Here is a 17,367-nt window from a genome sequence, read left to right as displayed (position 1 = left end):
TGTACTTCAATGAGTTCTTGGTGCCAACACTAATTCTGAAAGAAGCATTCCTCTCATCCAGTCACTTGTTCAGGCTGCTGTGCTGCTTTATGCCAGGGCAGGCATTAGGTCAGCTGACTGAAGAACTGGACAAGGGAACTGATGTGGGTTAAAACTAGCCCATTTCAGGGGCAGGAGGAAGGCTGGCTTCAACTGTGGTCCCCTTTAATAAATTCTCTTACCCAGTTTGCTGTGTGGCTACACAGATATGTGTGTGGTAAAAGAAAGGGGCTAGGCTTTGACTGGGATTGTGCAGAGACAGAGAGCAATGGAGAACTGCTTACATCAGCAATATCAGCTTTTGGTGGCTCTAAACTTCCTGGAAAATAATGATTGTTTTCTCACCTAGAATGAGACCAAACATTTAAACAAGGCATAACAATGTGATCTGTTTGTGTTAGGCCTCATTTTTAATATGTTGAGAATGAAATTGATTCCCAAAATAAAGCCACCTTCCTGGCAGTGCTGTATCTTTTAACTAAGCCTTTTTTTTTTCATCCACTTGTTTATATATTTACATTAAATAAAAGTTTAGACAGTGATATCTATTTAAGAAAGTTTACTTGTTTACTTCTTCAGCCACCTTTAATTGCGGTAGTCAGCCTTTGCCTTAATTATGTTTTCCAGCCATTCACAATATCTGTTAAGAAATAGTAAACTTTAGTAAATTATAGAATGAGTCCAGAGAAGGGCCACAAAGATAATTAAAGGGCTGAAATGTATCTGTTGTGAGAATAGGCTGAGAGAGCCTAGAGGAGACTGGGGGAAACCTTAGAGCTGCCTTTCAGTACCTGAAGGGAGCTTACACTAACGCTGGAGAGGGACATTTTGTAAGCAACAGGGCAAGGGAGAATGGTGAAGCTGAGTTTAGACTGGATCTTAGGAAGAAGCTCTTCAGCATGAAGCTGGTGGGACTCTGGAGTAGGCTGCCCAGGGAGGCTGTGGATGCTGCCTCTCGGGGGGTGTTCAAGGCCAGGTTGGATGAGGCCTACGGTGAGGAGGTTGGGTTAGATGATCTCTAAGGTCCCTTCCACCCTAACCCATTCTAGGATTCTGTGACTAAATCCATACTCTAAAACATGATATTAATGTATTTATTTTAACTATCTTACCAGGCTACTTCGTATAGTCCCTCAAAGGTCTGTACTTTGGTTGATATGCTAGTTTTGCTTTCCTTCTAAAATTAACCATATTCTAGTAAGGTATTTTGCTCCTCCACACTACCAGTACACCTAGAACCCACAATTTAGCTTGATAAGGCTTTTCTGGGAGACTGTCCATATGTTTGCTGAGTATATTTAGCTGACATGTAGATGGTTCATAAATCATGTAGCTTGCATCATTTTACCAAAAAATGTCAGGCTGATGGAGAATAGACAGTGAAACCTCCTTCAATCTAAGTTAAAAGCAGGAGGGAAAAAAGGCAATTTAAAAATATTTGGATACTTTACTCCTTAAACAGTTTGTCTTGAAAATAGCTCAATGCTTGATGATGTTTTTCTGATTCCTTTGTTAGGAAATTTCTCTTGCAGATTAAATGAAAGCAAACTAATCACATGGGCTTGTCTGCTACATGTTGTTATAGAAACAGCAATTTCAAAAGGAAAGTTCAGATTGAACATCAACTCTAGACATTCTAACTAAAATCTGTGCTGGTTGCACATGTGGTATTTTCATTTGTAATATGAACCTGATCCTTTACATGTAATTGAAAGATACTTTCTGAAAAGTAATGAAATCATCTGGATTTATGAGAAACTCTCTGGAAAATATTCACACTTGATAGCCTTATTTCCCATTCCTTTTGAATCGAGACTTGAAGAGGCCATTAAGACCAGCAGAGTCATTACTTCAACTTTTGATGACTTCACTGCTACTGCTGTTGAGCAAGAATGGTTCTGCAGTTCCTATTATGCAAGTGCTACTATTATTGTTCCAGCTAAATGTGATTATAACGTATTATATTGCACAACTAAGTAGGAAAAGAGAAATGGTATTTTCTGTACCAAAGAAAATTTGCTGGAATCCAATTTGAACAAGAAATACTCCTTATGGACCAGTTTCTGATTTTTTTTTTCTTCAAATTTTCTTTAGTTTGAAGTTAATAATAAAGGTCTTGTCTACACCTGATAGCTTAGTAGATTGGTGCCTGTGCCAGCTTTTCATGTTAGTTACTCGGTGTTTGGAATGCTCTGTCCCGGTCACGGATTCTAAGCCTTTTTTTGTGCCATCTATACCTGAAGCTTGAGGCCTGTGATTTCCTTCCTTCCTTTCCTTCTAGTGCCATGCAGTGCTGCAGACCAAGAGCTATTCCCTGTTCATGCTAATTGTTGCTGTGAACAGGATGAGGAAAAATAAGGCTCAAGGTTCATGGACTGATTGCTAAACAGTGTAGGAGTGAAAGGACACAATCAAGCTGACATTTCTGCAGATGGTTACCTTGAATGATGCTTCTTGTTGAGGAATTAATTGAAAAAAAAAATGTAGTGATGGCTGCAGCAGTTCACCTTCAAGGGAATGAGGGAGTTCACCCCCAGCCTCTTCTAGCAGTGCTTTAGATGATTTTTAAAGCACTGCTAAATACTCACCATCTCTTTTTAAACTGTAGCGCCTGCCTGAGCACCCTACCAGTAGTATGTTGGTTTTGTGAGATTCTGCAAGTATGAAACCAGTAAGCATGGAAAGCTCTAGTGGAAAGTGGTGAGGTTGCTGGATGCCTTTGAAACCTTAACTAGGATATAGGTTCCACCAGTCCTTGCAGACAGGCATGCGTATGTGGGATTTCCTTGCTCAGCACTGTTATGGGTTAATTAAATTGCAGTTTGTTGCTCAGCCTTCTGCATGACTATGGATATGATGGAGCAAAAGGATATTAATATGAGTTCTTGAATGTTTTTGAAAGCCATCATTTGAAATGTAATCATGTTTACTTGCTTGCCTAAACCAGACCCCATGGGAGTTATTAACATTGAAATAGAAATCAAGAGATTATATTTTGTTTTCCTATTGTGTTGTTATTTCTTGATTTATTTTTTGGTATAAAAACATGAAAGAACTAACCCCCCTTTTGGAACAGTACTCATTGTGCTGCCTCTTGCCAAAGAGACCTTGCCCAGGCAAAAAGTACCCATGACAAGAGTTTAGGAGCATTTCTTACTTCTCACTCAAGGTCAGGCTTGTTGGCACTCTAAGCATCCTGATTTGGTTAAAGATGTCCCTGCTGACTGGGTGGTGTGTTGGACTATATGACCTTTAAAGGTCCCTTCCAACCCAAACCAGACTGTGATTTAGTTGTTTAATCTTAAAATAGAATGGGATCTTAGATTATTCAATATATTTCTCAAGATCTGTAATTTGCTTCAATGTCTTAAATTTGCTGCAATGTCTTAAAATAATCTTTATAACCAGTGCTCTCCAGTGTGTCAGGGTTGGCTTAGCAAGAAAATGGGGGAGCTCTCTTTCTCTCTCTCTTTCTCTCTCTCTTTCTCTCTCTCTTTCTCTCTCTCTTTCTCTCTCTCTTTCTCTCTCTCTTTCTCTCTCTCTTTCTCTCTCTCTTTCTCTCTCTCTTTCTCTCTCTCTTTCTCTCTCTCTTTCTCTCTCTCTTTCTCTCTCTCTTTCTCTCTCTCTTTCTCTCTCTCTTTCTCTCTCTCTTTCTCTCTCTCTTTCTCTCTTTCTCTCTCTCTTTCTCTCTCTCTTTCTCTCTCTCTTTCTCTCTCTCTTTCTCTCTCTCTTTCTCTCTCTCTTTCTCTCTCTCTTTCTCTCTCTCTTTCTCTCTCTCTTTCTCTCTCTCTTTCTCTCTCTCTTTCTCTCTCTCTTTCTCTCTCTCTTTCTCTCTCTCTTTCTCTCTCTCTTTTCTCTCTCTCTTTCTCTCTCTCTTTCTCTCTCTCTCTTTCTCTCTCTCTCTTTCTCTCTCTCTCTTTCTCTCTCTCTCTTTCTCTCTCTCTCTTTCTCTCTCTCTCTTTCTCTCTCTCTCTTTCTCTCTCTCTCTTTCTCTCTCTCTCTTTCTCTCTCTCTCTTTCTCTCTCTCTCTTTCTCTCTCTCTCTTTCTCTCTCTCTCTTTCTCTCTCTCTCTTTCTCTCTCTCTCTTTCTCTCTCTCTCTTTCTCTCTCTCTCTTTCTCTCTCTCTCTTTCTCTCTCTCTCTTTCTCTCTCTCTCTTTCTCTCTCTCTCTTTCTCTCTCTCTCTTTCTCTCTCTCTCTTTCTCTCTCTCTCTTCTCTCTCTCTCTCTCTCTCTTTCTCTCTCTCTCTTTCTCTCTCTCTCTTTCTCTCTCTCTCTTTCTCTCTCTCTCTTTCTCTCTCTCTCTTTCTCTCTCTCTCTTTCTCTCTCTCTCTTTCTCTCTCTCTCTTTCTCTCTCTCTCTTTCTCTCTCTCTCTTTCTCTCTCTCTCTTTCTCTCTCTCTCTTTCTCTCTCTCTCTTTCTCTCTCTCTCTTTCTCTCTCTCTCTTTCTCTCTCTCTCTTTCTCTCTCTCTCTTTCTCTCTCTCTCTTTCTCTCTCTCTCTTTCTCTCTCTCTCTTTCTCTCTCTCTCTTTCTCTCTCTCTCTTTCTCTCTCTCTCTTTCTCTCTCTCTCTTTCTCTCTCTCTCTTTCTCTCTCTCTCTTTCTCTCTCTCTCTTTCTCTCTCTCTCTTTCTCTCTCTCTCTTTCTCTCTCTCTCTTTCTCTCTCTCTCTTTCTCTCTCTCTCTTTCTCTCTCTCTCTTTCTCTCTCTCTCTTTCTCTCTCTCTCTTTCTCTCTCTCTCTTTCTCTCTCTCTCTTTCTCTCTCTCTCTTTCTCTCTCTCTCTTTCTCTCTCTCTCTTTCTCTCTCTCTCTTTCTCTCTCTCTCTTTCTCTCTCTCTCTTTCTCTCTCTCTCTTTCTCTCTCTCTCTTTCTCTCTCTCTCTTTCTCTCTCTCTCTTTCTCTCTCTCTCTTTCTCTCTCTCTCTTTCTCTCTCTCTCTTTCTCTCTCTCTCTTTCTCTCTCTCTCTTTCTCTCTCTCTCTTTCTCTCTCTCTCTTTCTCTCTCTCTCTTTCTCTCTCTCTCTTTCTCTCTCTCTCTTTCTCTCTCTCTCTTTCTCTCTCTCTCTTTCTCTCTCTCTCTTTCTCTCTCTCTCTTTCTCTCTCTCTCTTTCTCTCTCTCTCTTTCTCTCTCTCTCTTTCTCTCTCTCTCTTTCTCTCTCTCTCTTTCTCTCTCTCTCTTTCTCTCTCTCTCTTTCTCTCTCTCTCTTTCTCTCTCTCTCTTTCTCTCTCTCTCTTTCTCTCTCTCTCTTTCTCTCTCTCTCTTTCTCTCTCTCTCTTTCTCTCTCTCTCTTTCTCTCTCTCTCTTTCTCTTTCTTCTTCTTTTTTTTAATTCACTTTCTTTTTAGCTTAGGAGATTCTTTCCAGCGGTAATATCAGGCAAAGATCCAAGGAGAAAACTATGGAGGAAGGTTCCTTCTGATTCCATTTAAAATAGAAAAGTCTACCATTTTCCCCTTTTAGTTTTTTTGCACTTGCAAACCCATGTTTTTTTAAAGTCTTTTGCATATAGGCTGTAAAGCTGGCTACAGCTTACCCAAAAGTCCAGGATTCTACTCATTTCACCGTGTTCCAATCCACTGGTTGTTCTAGACGTTGCAATCGCTGTAGCAGAGTTGATTCAGTTGTCTGTAAGACCGTGAAAAGTCTTCCTATAAACAGCATTACAATATGGTATTCTAAAACACTTTTGTTGTTGTTTTAAGGAGATTCTGAGTTGTTTTTTTTTGGTGATGTTAAATGGAACAGGGCATGTAGTGTACTCCATCCAAGCTTGCTAAATTCATCAGCCCATTACCATAATGGCATCTTGTGTCATTCCTTAAATATTCAAGCATCAGATATAGGTTGTTGCTTGAGGATTTATCTCCTTTGAATAATGCCATAGTTGTGGGATAAAACCCACAGCAAACATCATTAAATAAACTTGTGTGTATGGTATGATAGAAGTTCTTACCTGTCAAATGTTAATCTGTTTGATTTAATTTTTTTGCTGGTATCTATGGTTACCTGAGTTAATGGGATAGAGAGCACTTATGGATGAATTACTTCATCTCCTATTTTTAGACAGAAGAATTTAAATGAGCATATCCATCAGGTCTGCTACAAGCAGCTGTTGGTATTTTAAATGGTTACTTCAGTAATGCATTTAAAATCTGGGGAATGGTCTGTAGACTAATTTTTGGTTTTCTGAGTGTCAGAACTAGGTTTATTCCCATGGGAGCCCCAATGTAAACTGAACTTCTCTAGGTGTATGTTTAACATCTTTAGCAGATGTTTGACACGTGGTTGAATTATGTAAAAAGGAACATGGCTGATCTGTCCCCAGCATATTTGGGGGAGTGCCCCAAGGCCACCTTTGTGGTCACACACTGTCCATCCAGGCAGAAGACTTTCAAACATCATCCTGGCTCTGGTTGTTGGCTTCCTTCAAAAATCTGAATCTCTCCCAATACCAGGGAGAGACACTGCATGGTATCATGTGCTGACAGGCTATGGGTGCTGGCCAGCTGTAGGGTGCTGGCTGACTCCCTGGTGCCAAAGCGCATCATCCCATCAGGATTTGGGATTGTGCTGTTCTCCCGGGTATGCCAAAAGGCCTTTTAAGAGCAGTGTAATGGGCCATTGCTTGTTCACTCATGCTGAATAGTACATGCAAAAATCTTCCCAGGGTTTTTGCTTTTGCTTTTTAAATAAAATAGTGTTAATGATTTTAATTTGTTGAGCACGTTGTGATGAGCAGCTACGTTGACTAGTTGTGTTCTGACAGTTTTTTAGTGGCGTTTTACCAGACTTCTAAAGTCTTTCAGTATTTTACCCATAAAAAAGAAACAACCCAAAACTCAGTCAGGGAAAAATGCTTCTCCTTATTGTAGTTATGCTGTAACAAAGAAGTTAAGTACTACAAAAATACCACTGGATCTAGTCTAGATTATTAAAATCTAGTTGAACTACATCCCTGAACACAAGGGGGAAACCTTTTCTGTACCAGTGTTGCTGTGTCATCTGAGAGCCTCTCTAGTATTAGTTGAAGAGATTTGATAGACTTTTGATATATATTTTATATATAAATACACATATACACTGTTATATATATTTCTAATTGTTTCTGAGTATATGTCCTTCATGAAGGCAAAACTAAAGTGTCTGTTTTGAAATAACACATAGGATTTTTTTTAATGTTAGAGCAAAACGAGGTTCTTTTCATGCTGGAAATCTATTCTAGCAGACCACATGGGTAATGGCTACAAAATGCTCCTTTAATGGTAGAGTAATTTCTTTTAAAATATCCTGTCACTATAGCATTATCCCTGAATGTCCTGATTCACTAAGATGAACATAAAATAGATACAAGTTTAGGAGAGGTTGCATAAACAATGGGACACGGAAGTATAGTGGAAGACCTAAATAGTAGCTGTAACAATGTGATTTTCTAGCTTAAGAACTCAAAGCAAAGGAGCTGTGTGCTGTTATTTTAGGTTATTCACTAAACTACTGTGGAGAAGAATGAGCTGTGTGTGAGATGAGCTGGTGAAGGCAGAGAGAGGAGAATCACAGGACATATATCCACTATAAGGGTAGGCTGAGGAGCTGTGCTTGTTCAGCCTAGAGAAGACTCTGGGGGTGTGGGGACACACACACCTTAGAGCTGCCTTCCAGTACCTGAAACGATCCTACAGGAAGGCTGGAGAGAGACTTTTCATAAGGGTGTCTAGCAACAGGACAAGGGAGAATGGTTTAAACCTGAAGGAGAGCAGGATTAGACTGGATCTTGGGAAAAAGTTCTTCACTACAAGGCAAAGTTGTATGAGGCCTTGAGCAGCTGTGTCTAGTTAAGAGGTGCCCATGGTGGGGAGGTTGAGTTAGATGATCTCTAAGGTCCCTTCCAACCTAAGACATTCTAGGATTCTGTGATAATTCACAACTAAACTGCTAGAATTGTGCTTCATTCCCATATTTTTCATATTGTATGCCATTTTCATAGTTGGATGAGGAAATATAAGAAGTTCTTTACATTAGTTTCTTTTTTTTTTAATTGGAAATAAACCTGAATTGTACAAAAAGCCAAATGATACCTCTCTTACACTGTCATTGGCCATGAGGTGATACCAGCATGGATCTGAAGTAGTAACTCATTGTCAGAGTTTGTTGTTCTAGGAAACCAGAATTCGAGCTGTGGATAAGGACTCCAAGAGAGGAATGAATAACTTCTCTGTTGTCAACCCTGTGTCTGGAGAAGCTGTGACACAAATTTTTGCTACTGACAGTAGGGATGAACTTCGTAAGTGGATGGAGGCTTTCTGGCAGCACTTTTATGATCTGAGTAAGTAAGCAGGCAGTGCTGGCAGTATGCCCTCCAAGTGGGGTGTTGTGTAACATCAAAGGGATCTTTGAACAATTTGAATTGGAATTGCCTCATAAGCCTTTGTTTGCAACGATGAGAAAGAAAATATTCTTTGGAATAATATTGGGTGGTGGTCTGAGCCGTTGGAAGGCAAATATTTGACCTAAGTGAAGTCCACTTATTCAGTCTGAGTTTTTTGCAGGCAAATAGAAGCAGAATATATTCATCAGTCTCAAGGGAACTTGGTCTCTTCTAGCGAGTGTTCTGGATATTATTTTTAAGGACTGCTAAATGGTCATCTTCCTAAACTGTAGTAAGAAGAATCCACATCTGCCTAAGTATCCTACCAGTAGTATGTTGGTTTTGTGAGATTCGGTAATGTGAAACCTTCAGGCATGGAAGCTTTAGTGGGAAGTGGTGAGGTTGCTGGATGCAATTGGAACCTTGGCTAGGGTGTAGGTTCAGATAGCCCATGCAGGGAAACATGTGTATAGGGATTTCTTTGCTCGGTACTGTTAAGGGTTAAGTTGCAATCTGTTGCAAGAGGACTACTTGTTGCTGTTGATAATTGTAAGCTTTTGATACCCTGGGTCACAGGGGTACATGCTCCCATAGCCACGCTCCAATCCAGCCATGCACATACACACTGATTACATGAAGCTGGCAGAAGTTGTACCTGAGGCTTTGTAACAGATGATATAAAAGGGATGATAAACCGATAGCCTGGTCCTTTGGCTGACCTTTGGAACAACACTGTTCTTAAATGAGAGAACAAATACACATATTGGTGTAAAAGGATACAAACAGTATTGAAGGAGTAAACTTTGTTGCTTGTTTAACACCAGGTCTCTGTTGTAAAAACTATATAGATTAATTTGTCTTCATCTTTTCCCTCTGCTTTAGTAGTTTGACCCATAGAGTTATTAAGAGTAGAGAACAACTGTCAGTTATTATGTTGTCATAGGCATGGTATAGTTAGTTCCTGATAGCAATTTTTATCAGCTCAGTAAACAGAACCAGATGAATTAATGAAATATGTGCCTTTAGTCAGATATTAAAATTAGTGAATTGAGGTTGTGGACACTCAGTATTGCAGTTTGTGTTCATAGTCTGTCCTAGTCCTTCTGATTTACAGTGAGAAGAGTCTATCAATTAAAAAACACACCAAGGAAAAACTAGGGCATCCTCTTTAAATTAGCCATGGAGTGGGGTAAAAGAACTACTTCTTATTCATTATAGAAAGAATACTCATGGATTTTTTGAGACATTTTCCTTAGGTTCAGAAAAAAATGGGTCACTTGGCATTTAAATGCCTCTTTTTTTGTTCCCTGGTTCTAGAATTCCCTTAAAATTCATATGCTCAGAAAACCTGGAATGATTGGTATGAACAAAGTAATTTTACTGTGTCTTGTTTTCCTTAAGGTCAAAATCTATAAATAGAAAAAGAGGTTTCCTTGTCTGCTAAGGGATAAAAGGCAAGTTATCCTCTAGTAAAGACAGAACATTCCTCTACTATAACATTGTAACATAGTTGTATAACATCCAGCTTGCAGTATATTGGCGCTTATCCCTAATAACTTAATGAAGTTTCCCTTACATTAAATTATTACTATTTTTAAGAGAGTTTTTCTGATGAATTTATACTGTGCTTGAGGATTTGAAGGCAAGTTATGATTACTTTACCTTCACAGTATAACAGTGCTGCTGGGATACTTAAAGGTAGTAGCTTATTACCTCTGTGCTAAGTGAATGAGAGTTGAAAATACATCTTGGGCATTCCTGCAAATCAAAAGTTAATGCTTACTGTTTAGCATTGGACATGGTTTCCTAGCACAACCTAGTAACTTCATTTTTTTTTTTAAAGCTGAAGTGTTTAGGTTCCAGTCATTGTTCTCCTTTCTCTATTAGGCCAGTGGAAACATTGTTGTGAAGAACTTATGAAAATCGAGATTATGTCACCACGGAAACCACCTTTGTTCTTGACAAAAGAAGCGACCTCCGTCTACCATGATATGAGTAAGTGGGATTTGTCTTTTCAAGTTGCAGGGTAACAGAAATAACATTGTCTGTATTCAGATAGCTTCTGGTGTTGATGTTGAAACACTGAGTTTTTCAAGGACAATTCAGACAATGAAACAGCAACATAATTGCATACCGAGGAATTCATATGAATTCTGAACATGTAATAGCACAAATAATGAATATGTTTTTATACCCTGAGCCAAAAAAATCTGCAATCTGAACTGAAACTAGGGAGCACATTCAAAAAAAAATATCACTAGAGATAAACACTCATTGCAGAATGAAAGCTCAGAATCTGCAGAGGTAAAATACTCCAGTCTGCAGACCAATAACATCGTTAACTAGTTGCAGGAAGTCAATTTGCTGTTCTTAATGCTATTTAAAGGCTTACCTAATGTAACTAAACCTAGTTGTTTGGTCTTTGGTAATGATGTTGAGAAATATGCTTGGAAATCTAGCCTGCATGTATCTGAGACTCATTTTTACAGAGCAAAATGGTACGCAGCAGGATTTTTTAAATAGTTTCGTTACAGAAATAATATTTACAGACTAGAAAAAGTAGGTCACTTTGTTTTAATGGATCCAGTGCAGTATTGGCTGAGAAACACTGTGCAGCTATAAATGCCCTACTGCTTGCTGCTTGAGATTGGAACTGTGAAGATGCTCAAAATGCCATGTGGGTCACTCAGTTACTGTGCATCAGAGCACTGAATGGTCAAGAGAGTCCTATCTAGGCAATGAATGCAGAGCAGAGAGGCAGTAAATCAACTATGTGGACGTTTTATGAAGGTAACACAGCAGCATAATTCTACTGATACTCAAGTACATCAGTGAGGAGCACAACACTCAATATACCAGGGTGTTTCCTGTGTTTGAAAATGTGTTGAAAGCCATTAATAACTTGTGGCCTGCAATGGACAAGATATTGCTGTTGTTTGAGGCTAGTATTGCTGCAGTATACGTTGAAAACTAAACATGAGGGATAAGAAATGGAGAAAGACAGTCTTAAAGCACACAGATTGAAAAAGGATCTATGTAAAGATGTCCCATTTGCTCCAGGCTGGTTGCAGAAGAATGTTTACTTGTAGACTTTCATGGGCCTTGTGTGAAACGAAATTTTCAAAGCAGTATAGAACAAAATAGATTTACTATCTAGTAAATACATAGTAAATATGTACAGGTTTCCTAGTAGTACATTATTATTTCCTGCTTTTACTTGGAAAGAAATATCAGTTTCTACCCTGTTGCCTCAGTGCCAGTTGTTACGTAAACAGTTCTCTCCTGTCACCTCAGTTTTTATTTTGAAAGCATATGTAATCTTTTCCACTTCATTAATACTCTTAATAGCAGTCCAGACTTCTTCAGACAGTTAATGCAGTTTAGTATTCTGGATAGTAATAACAAAATAGGTAGCAGTAAAATCATTGGTAGCATTTTAATCCAAGTTAATTGCTGTCCCTGAAAATTACAGGCATTGATTCTCTAGTGAAACATGAGGGCTTAGTTGATATCATACAAAGAAAAATCGAAGAGAGTGATGGTGAGTACCTGCTTGGCCAGAAAAAAGAGCCCACTTCTTCCTTATGGGCTTCGCTCTTTGATGGATCTCACGAGATAACTGTTCAGAAAAATATGCATCTGAGCCCAAAAGGAGATGCCACAAGTCCTAGTGACGTCAGAGGAAAGAAAAGAAGAGCTCCACATCCACCTTCTGATAAATTACCATACAGTGCAAAAGCAGAGCAGTCAGGCAAGGAGAACTGTGAGAAGTCTGAACACGCACCTGCTGCTAGTTCTTGCTTTGACTCTGAGTTACCTACCAAAATGCAGCCTTTGAAGACACCCGTGGCTGCTCCTCGCAAAACTGGTCCTTGTAGAGAAAGCAGCTCAGCTGGCCATGGGAATCCCATTTCAGTGGCTAACAAGAGCCAGGCTGAAAACAAACCAGTACCAACTCCTAGACAGAAGTGCATCACCCAAATGCTAGACCCTAGGTCATGGTTGCAGCTATAGACATCATCATTACCTTAGAGTCTCTGGAATTTTAAGTTTCTCAGCCTTCTACTTTAGCTCTTGAGTAAAAGTAGATTTTAGCTTACAGCTTATAAGTACTGGGGCTAAAGTTTTTGGGGTTTTAGCCAGGACATTAGTGGTAGCTGTGGTCTCAGCTGTATTCATTATTGCTAACAGCTAAATAATTGCACTAGTAACAGGGAGGAGTTCTCCGCCTGCAATAACAGTGCTGCCTCTGTAAAGAGAGGCTCAGTACTCTCCTTGGAAAAACTGGCAGTGTTCAGGGTAACTCAGTGTCCCTGCAGCAGGGATATTAGTTACCATCACCATTTACAAGTACATCCACTTAGCCCATCTGCAGCTCCTTGGACTAGTTCAAGCAGGAATTTCACACACATTCAGCATAGATCTTGCAAAGCTGATTTTCTTGGTCTGCTTGGCTTTACCCAAAATATTGTTACCTCTCCCTCACTGTTTGGGAACAGCTCATAAGATCATATACTATGAAAAGTTATTGTGCTTTCCCGAACAGCTCTGTAACTCTTATGAATTTCTGAAGCAGATGTGTCAATTTAATTTGAGATCTCCTAAATTCTTTCTGATGCATGTGCTGTCCAAACGGACCAGGATCATCTGTATGTGAGCAAGAATGTGATCCATTGCTGCTGCTTCCTTTGGATTAACACATGAATGCTTATCCAGGGTTTCATTTTTATGGTTGTTTTTTTCTGTCAAATAAGGCTCTGTAGCTTCTCGTTTGTGGAAAGACTCAGCTGTTCCTAGTAGGTAGCTGGTCTGTAAACACAGCAGTGTTACTGGTAAGCAAATAGGCTATTTTTTCATTGCTTGTTCTTGCTGAAGTAACAGAGAGCAAGTACATAAGGTGAAAATATTGAACTTTGATATTCTTCCATCAGACAGTTCACCATTTTCTGTGGCACCTGTGGCATCCTTTGCATATGGAAAAGATTCTGTTCTGGATCCACAGCGTAAATAACCGACACTTTCCTTGGTTGATGCATATGTCTCAGATGCTGGAACTTATCCAAGAGCAAAGGTCTGCTTACAGATCTTCCTCTTGATATCAGACATGTGTTGAGAGTCCTGTCAGCAAGTGATGCAGATGCAGAATACATACTGTATGTATACAGTTCATTAATTGTTGTTTTTTCTAAAGTGCAGATAGCTTTGGGAGCTTAACCATTTCTCCAGAAGACACTGTGTGCATAGTTGGTTTGTTTATGGTTTTTGTCTTCTGCTAAGCTTGTGGCTGCACAACTGCAAAGGTATCAGCTGAATTCCCCCAGCAGTTCATTGGCTGTTTGGAATGAGGCTTGAGAGGCAGGTTTCATTTACAAATCCTTTTGCAGGATTAGACCCTTCATTTCTAGAATGTCCTCATTCGTTCTTCATTTAATCACATTCCATTTTCCCTCTGAAACAGCCACAGTCGTTCTTACAATAAGTAAGTTACTTAAGTGGATGGTTTGTGAATGGTGTTGAAATAGGAACAGAAAAGCTGAAAAATAACTGTGTGATTATTTAAATCAGTCAACTAAGTGGACTGTACAACCTCGAACAAGAAACAGGAAAAATAAAATGAGGAGAAAAAAAGGCATCTTTTCTAAAACGCAGCTGCAGTTTATTTAGCTTTAAATTTAGCCTTAAAATGTTACCATGCCTTGGGAAGAAAGAATCCCTTCTTCTTGGTAATCTGCTTCCATTTAGTTGTTATTTCAAAATAAATATATAAGGCAAGAAGGCATCATAATGAGGATTTATTTTCAAGTTCAGCAGGCCATTGAATTTCAGTTTCTCTTTTAAATTCTGTGGCTTTGTTTTGAACTGAACATACATATTTTAGGAAGGCATTTAATATTAAATCTTCAAGTGATGAGAATTCACTCATACCTCCCATTGCAGTAGTTAATTACCTCAGGTACATTTTTCACTTGATTTTCTATTTGCATTTCTAGCTCCACCTTAAGTTATTTTGGTCTTTTTATGCATTTGATTGCTCATATTGATCTCTGTAGTATCAGCTTTTCTAATTGCTTGTGTGCAGCTGTAAATCATGATTATGTCCCTTTTTAACCTTTTCTGTGATGAGATGTACTGAATTCCTTAACTTTCTTGTGGCAGTGAATGTTATCCAAGACTAATTAATCTTCATGTTCTTCTCTGTGCTCCTCAAATATTGAAATATTTCTAAGTGTGACATCTGAATTAGATGCCACATGTCAATAGTGATGTAGGGACATAACAAGATTCTCATACTCCGATTAGTATCTCTCTCCCCTCTTTCCTCAAAAATTGGATTATCCCTTTTTTTGTGGAAACATTGCCTTGGATACTGACTCTTGTGATTCAAGTCCTCTTCAGAGTTTTTTTTGCAGGAATGCAGTACACATCATTCTCTTATTATCCAACCTTGTTTTCCTTAGAAATACACATTGCATTTTACCAGCATTAAAACGCTGCTCATGAAGTGATCCAGATTGCTCTGTGTAAGTGACCTGTCCTCACTCTTTACTACTCCAGCATTCTGCATGTCCTTTGCAAATTTACTGCAAGTGATTTTTACAGTTTCTTCCAGATCATTGATTTTTAATATTGAATGCAAGGCGAGCTTTGTGGAGAGAGGTGCTAAGTTTTTATTGCATCAGTGACATGGGTAGAGGGGGTGGGGAAAAGCAAACAGAGGGGCCATCGAGTTCATGTACCTTTTTTTCCCCAAAGCCTTAAAAAAATACAATAAGGTGAAAAATATCTGAAATAACTGTACTTCTTTCTGATGCTCTGTTGATACTGCATTTTGTAATTAATTTTCTGTCTTCAACATAATATATTGATTCAATCAAATACTGATACTGTACATAAAATTACGTTAGTCTGGTTTTCAGTAAGTGACCTAGGTTTATTGCAGGTGTATTTGCAAGCTGAGCTTGCAATATGAGAGAGTAAAATGCAATCTCATTCAAGACTTATTCTCCATGAAGCTCTGTTGATTGACATTTTATATCCTTAAATTAGAGTCACATGAGCTAGTTCACTATTATTGCCCTGATCACCACTAAGCAAACCAGGCCATTAATTAACCTGATCATCCTGCTTCAGAACAACAGTATTGTTCTTATGGTCCTCTGAAACGTCATGGCAGTACTGAGACTTGTCTGACTAATTGCATGTTTATGTTCCAGCTGGAAAGACTTCTGCTACTGAATGTAGTTTCTCTTAGTTTAACAACCACTATATAATCCCTGTTATGAAACACCAGCTGACTTCAGGTTTTAGCATTTATTGTTACTGACTCAGTATTTTATTCCCTTCTGAATTGCCATTTATTGTTGCTATTATCTCATCTTCTGTTAAGCAAGTTGGTTTAGCTGATAAAAACTGCTGGCTAACAGCAAATGCTGATCTTAGATGTACAGTATGGTCAGTTGTAGGAAAGACATTTGTACTCAGCTTATGTATGTGTGAGAGAACGTAGCTATTAGTAGTAAAACCAACCAGCCTATTTTCAGGCCATCCTATCAGCTGCATTCCATCATGAGTGCTTAATTGCACAACTCAGAATATCACTGATCAAAGCCCAAAAGCCATTTTATAATAGCTATGAACAATGCTGGAATGGGAAATAAACAAAAAAATAAATGCCCCCAAAACCCCAAAGGCACAGGTAACTTTGGCCAGGTTCCTTCTGAGGCAAGGCTTGGAAGACCTGTGGCTTCTTCTAACCCTTGCATGCCATTGCCCCATGTTCACATCTCTGCAGGCAAGTTGACATACTGCTGCCTGGGAGAGGGGTCCATGGAGAAAAGCTATTTGTCCATAGACACTGTACCCAGAATGAATGGTTCAAAGTAGCCAGCATGGTGTAAACATTGGTGACATCTGCAGATGGTGACCTGCAGGTGATTAGGTGTTCTTCTGGGGCTTGCTCTGGAAATTGTACCTGTTTGTTCGCTGCTGGGATGGATTCACTGTGGCTTGAGAAGCAGAATTAAGTAGTGGGACTGGGATCTTGAAGTCGGGCAGAGACAATACACAGCTTGAAGTCTTCTTTTAGGAAGTACAACATGAAAGCAATTGGTTGTCCAAACAAATAGAAAGTTCACAGACTGTGAACAACATTTGAAATACTGACTGAACAAAGCCTTACTTTTGTAACTTTTTTTATTACACCTAATGTCTTCAGCTGTTCGCTTAGCCTTGGAATGGGAGACGGTACTGTTTGTGGTTTTAAAGACATTAGCTTAAACTGTTTACATTTCTATTAGTATTGTGATCGTTGGGGTTTTTTAACGGTAATTAGATTAATAGTCATTTTTATGATGGTTTGTTCCTATCTGGAAATAACTCTTCTATTACTCAGAGTTGATTTGTCATTTATGTAGATTGCCATAATAGAAAACTGCAGATTTGGACACTAATGTATTGTGAAATGTTAGAAGAGAAATCTGGTTTTGCTGCTAACGTTTTTCTGTTTAAATATGCAAGTGAAATTAAAAACATTTCTGAAGTAGAAGGGTTTTGAATTCCTCAATCTAGAATCTTATTGTGCTTTATTTCAATTTATAAACCATGGGCGACGGCTGCTGTAAAAATGGAGAATTTGAATGTCCTGCGGAATGTATTCCTCTAGGCTGGTACTCACAATAGCAAACAGCACTCAACTTGGTTTTCTGAACTGGAGGCAGGGAGAAAAATCCATTTGGCAGCCAGCCTTGATTGCTCAATGTGTCATTCAATGTATCCAGTAGATCTCTGTAAGGTAAGTTGGAAATGTAATCTGGGATGCACCTTGTTTCTACAAGGCCCACAGTTTTGCGCTCTCCAATTCCAGAGCAGCAGGGATATGCTGGAGAGAGCTCAACAGTGAGCTTCCAGGATGGTTGAAGGACTTGAACATCTCTCCTATGAAGAAAAACTGAGAGCCCTGAGGTTATTTCCTCT

At 39.1% G+C, this 17,367-nt stretch overlaps 1 protein-coding gene across 1 annotated transcript in view; it reads left to right on the top strand.

Moving 5' to 3' along the window:
- The window catches only part of RTKN2 (rhotekin 2), a 38,372-nt gene extending 21,415 nt beyond the window's left edge, over nucleotides 1–16,957 (top strand). The window contains exons 10-12 of the mRNA XM_064145190.1: nucleotides 8,187–8,352; nucleotides 10,282–10,389; nucleotides 11,867–16,957. Coding sequence (XP_064001260.1) covers nucleotides 8,187–8,352; nucleotides 10,282–10,389; nucleotides 11,867–12,408 — 816 coding nt within the window. The 3' untranslated portion in view covers nucleotides 12,409–16,957. The remainder of the gene's footprint in view (nucleotides 1–8,186; nucleotides 8,353–10,281; nucleotides 10,390–11,866) is intronic.
- Nucleotides 16,958–17,367: the final 410 nt, after the last annotated feature.

The sequence above is a fragment of the Pogoniulus pusillus genome, chromosome 6 (assembly GCF_015220805.1).
Source record: "Pogoniulus pusillus isolate bPogPus1 chromosome 6, bPogPus1.pri, whole genome shotgun sequence".
NCBI lineage: Eukaryota > Metazoa > Chordata > Aves > Piciformes > Lybiidae > Pogoniulus > Pogoniulus pusillus.
Note: the sequence above shows the minus strand (reverse complement) of the source record. Positions and strands in the feature narration are given on the sequence as shown.